We start from the raw sequence: 2,585 nt of genomic DNA, 5'->3' as shown, positions 1-2,585 counted from the left end.
GTGTGGAGTCCCCTTCTCTGGAGATCTTCAAGCCCTGGATGTAGCCCTGAGTGATGTGCTCTAGGCAACCCTGCTTTGGCAGGGGGTTGGACTAGATGATCTCTAGAGGTCCCTTCCAACTCCAACAATTCTGTGATTCCGTGAAGTTAAGACATATTTGGTCCTCTACGTCTCTTAATCAATCCTGCACAACAGATCTGCTAGCCTAGAACTGAACTAACTACATTCTACGTTGCTTTTAATTTCAGGTTTTCTGAAGCTGGATGGAGTATCAGGGAACAGCCTGGATGGCTCCCGGGTGGGCTGGTGTCCACTTCTGCTCTGAAGGGAAACAGGCGATCACAGCAGCAGGATGTTCAGCAGCTGACACACATCTTTGCTGTAACCGGTCACCACGTGCAGAGTCAGAGCTTCGGGTTCCCAGGTCAGAAGAATCATCTGGTTCAACCTTTCTTGGTTGTTTTGCACCTTTGATCTGCCCAGCAGAAGATCTGACTCGGGACAGTAGCAAAAGTTTATCTTGACAGCTGGCAAAAGTGCCATTTCCCAGAGCCAGACTTAATTCCATTTGCTACCACCGCACAGATAGAGAAATGAACTATCGCTTTGTGTGATACAACTGGGGTAACAGTCCCTGAGTGTACCATGATAGAGGAAGTGTAGAGAAGTCAGTTTCTCACCAGAAGTTATAAATTAAAAATACAGATCTCACCATTTTATTAAAACAGTCACTGACGTTTTGTAAAAAAAAAAAAAAAAAAAGAAAAAAAAAAGAAATCTAACATACATAAAAAGTTCAGGCCAGAAATAGTGAAAAATTGAAACAGCAATCCTGCCCCCCCCCCCCATCCGTACAGACTCTGCAATACAAACTTCAGTTGGTTTGATTTAAATTGGCTTGATCTTGAAGTGTAGTCCAATAAGACTGAAGACTAGACACTTAAGGTCCTGGACCAGGTAGTAGAACACTCTCAAGCCTTCTGGATCCCTGCAGCGCACAACAGAAGGAAGGAAGGAAGAAGACCGACCAGTTAGATTGATGTTCTAAACCAGCAGTTTTTGTCACCTATTAAAAAACCAAAACCAACCCATGCCCACAGGGAGACTTTTCAAAGGTCATCTTACACATTAATAGATTTGTTCATCCTGCATGGATTGATAGAACAGCCTACAGTCCAAGCTTGCAAGTTGTAAGTCTCTGACAAAATGTGCATTTTTATCATGAAAGCAAGTAGCAACACCACTTTGGATTTACAAAACAAGATACTAAGTCTTTTCAGCTCTTCAGTCCAGAAGTCTTGTTTCTCCCAGAGACATTAGTGTCACAATGAGAGCTCAGCTCAGCCCCTGAATGTGCCAACAGGGGTTCCTGCAGAAGGATTAGTGGCTCAGTGGGTTTGAAAAAATAGCACTAATGACACAGCCTAGAAGTGTTTGGCAGATTACATGGGAACACAGAGCACTTGTGCCCCCAGCAACTGATCTGTAGTTTGAAACAACATAAAATACAAGTACCTACTAATCAGCAAGTTGGAACATAAATTGTTACATAAAACCAACAGCAACATAAGACCACAGAGTACGTACTTGGATTGATTTACATCAATGAGTGAACCGATTTTTGACGTGGTGAAGGAGATGTGCTCATCACCGATTACTATTTCAAGCTCCTGGAAAAGAAAAGATTAGAGGAAGTCAAACTGCTGCTTTATGGTAGAAATAGTTAAGTGCTGAGATGATGGGCTTTTCTGTTTTTCTTGCGGAGGTGTTGAATGCAGCAGGTCTGTGAATCACATCAAGTCTCACAACTAAATTGCCACGCTCAGGTTTTAAAGTAGTATTTGTTTCCCTCTTCTTGGCTAGAAACAATACTGATGTGAAGAAAAAGCCCAGTTGTGTTCCTAATGAGCCAAACAGCACAGATTAGAGCAGCAATTAGAGAAGACACCGTACACCGACCTGTCGGCCAACTCTGTCAGGAGGCGGCCAGAGGGCATCGTCCTCTTTCGTGATCTCGCTGTCGTCGATGATTCTCTTCAGCTCCTCCATCACGCTCTTATGCACATAAGCCTACGAACGACACTCCAGCCTCAACACCCGCCCCGGGCCGCCGCGGCCACCGACCGTGGCCCCCAGCGCCGCTCCGGCCAAAGCCTGCCGGGGCCGCCCGCCCCCTCCCCCGCCGCCTCTCCCGTACCTCCTTTCGGATCATGACGTCGTTCTTGTAGTTGCTGTTGTTGGCGTAACGCAGCTTCCCTGGCGGAGACACGGCGGACGTTAAACCCCCCCTCGACGGGGCAGCACCAGGCGGGCGAGCCGCGGCCCGGCCCCGCGTCCTCCTGGCACCGGAGGGCCCCACCGCCACCTCCTCCGCCCTTTCCTCCCTCCCTCCCGCCTGCCCGTCCCCGTCCCCGTCCCCATCCCCTCACCATCGGGCCGAAACTCGAACTCGAGGAACTCGTGGCCGAACTTGCCCTTATGCCCCACGTAGTAGCGGAGGTAGAAGTCGCTCGCCATGGTCCCGCCACCTCCCCGGCATGCACCGCGGCGGCGCGGACCAAGCGCGTCACGGAGCGGGGGGGGGG

The 2,585-nt window shown here is 49.2% G+C and overlaps 1 protein-coding gene across 1 annotated transcript; it reads right to left on the bottom strand.

Annotated features, from left to right (window-relative positions):
* Window positions 1–686: 686 nt before the first annotated feature.
* Window positions 687–2,563, bottom strand: MAGOH (mago homolog, exon junction complex core component). The gene is made up of 5 exons (XM_014939001.1): window positions 2,430–2,563; window positions 2,198–2,256; window positions 1,960–2,070; window positions 1,588–1,670; window positions 687–988 (listed from the first exon to the last, which is right to left on the bottom strand). The coding sequence occupies exons 1-5, from the start codon at window positions 2,515–2,517 to the stop codon at window positions 889–891; spliced, it is 441 nt and encodes a 146-aa protein (XP_014794487.1). The 5' UTR covers window positions 2,518–2,563; the 3' UTR covers window positions 687–888.
* Between the last annotated feature and the right edge of the window lie 22 nt (window positions 2,564–2,585).

Source organism: Calidris pugnax, unplaced genomic scaffold (genome assembly GCF_001431845.1).
Source record: "Calidris pugnax isolate Ruff unplaced genomic scaffold, ASM143184v1 scaffold18, whole genome shotgun sequence".
Lineage (NCBI taxonomy): Eukaryota > Metazoa > Chordata > Aves > Charadriiformes > Scolopacidae > Calidris > Calidris pugnax.
The sequence above is the reverse complement of the archived record's forward strand: the minus strand, read 5'-3'. Positions and strand labels throughout refer to the sequence as shown.

Bases quoted from the DNA above. Each gene is read 5' to 3' on its own strand.
- MAGOH (XM_014939001.1), bottom strand. From the start codon at position 2,517: ATGGCGAGCGACTTCTACCTCCGCTACTACGTGGGGCATAAGGGCAAG. The intron at 2,257-2,429 runs GTGAGGGGATGG...TGTCTCCGCCAG, and splicing joins GTTCGAGTTTCGGCCCGATG to GGAAGCTGCGTTACGCCAAC. The intron at 1,671-1,959 runs GTCGGTGTACGG...TTTCTTTTCCAG, and splicing joins CTGACAGAGTTGGCCGACAG to GAGCTTGAAATAGTAATCGG.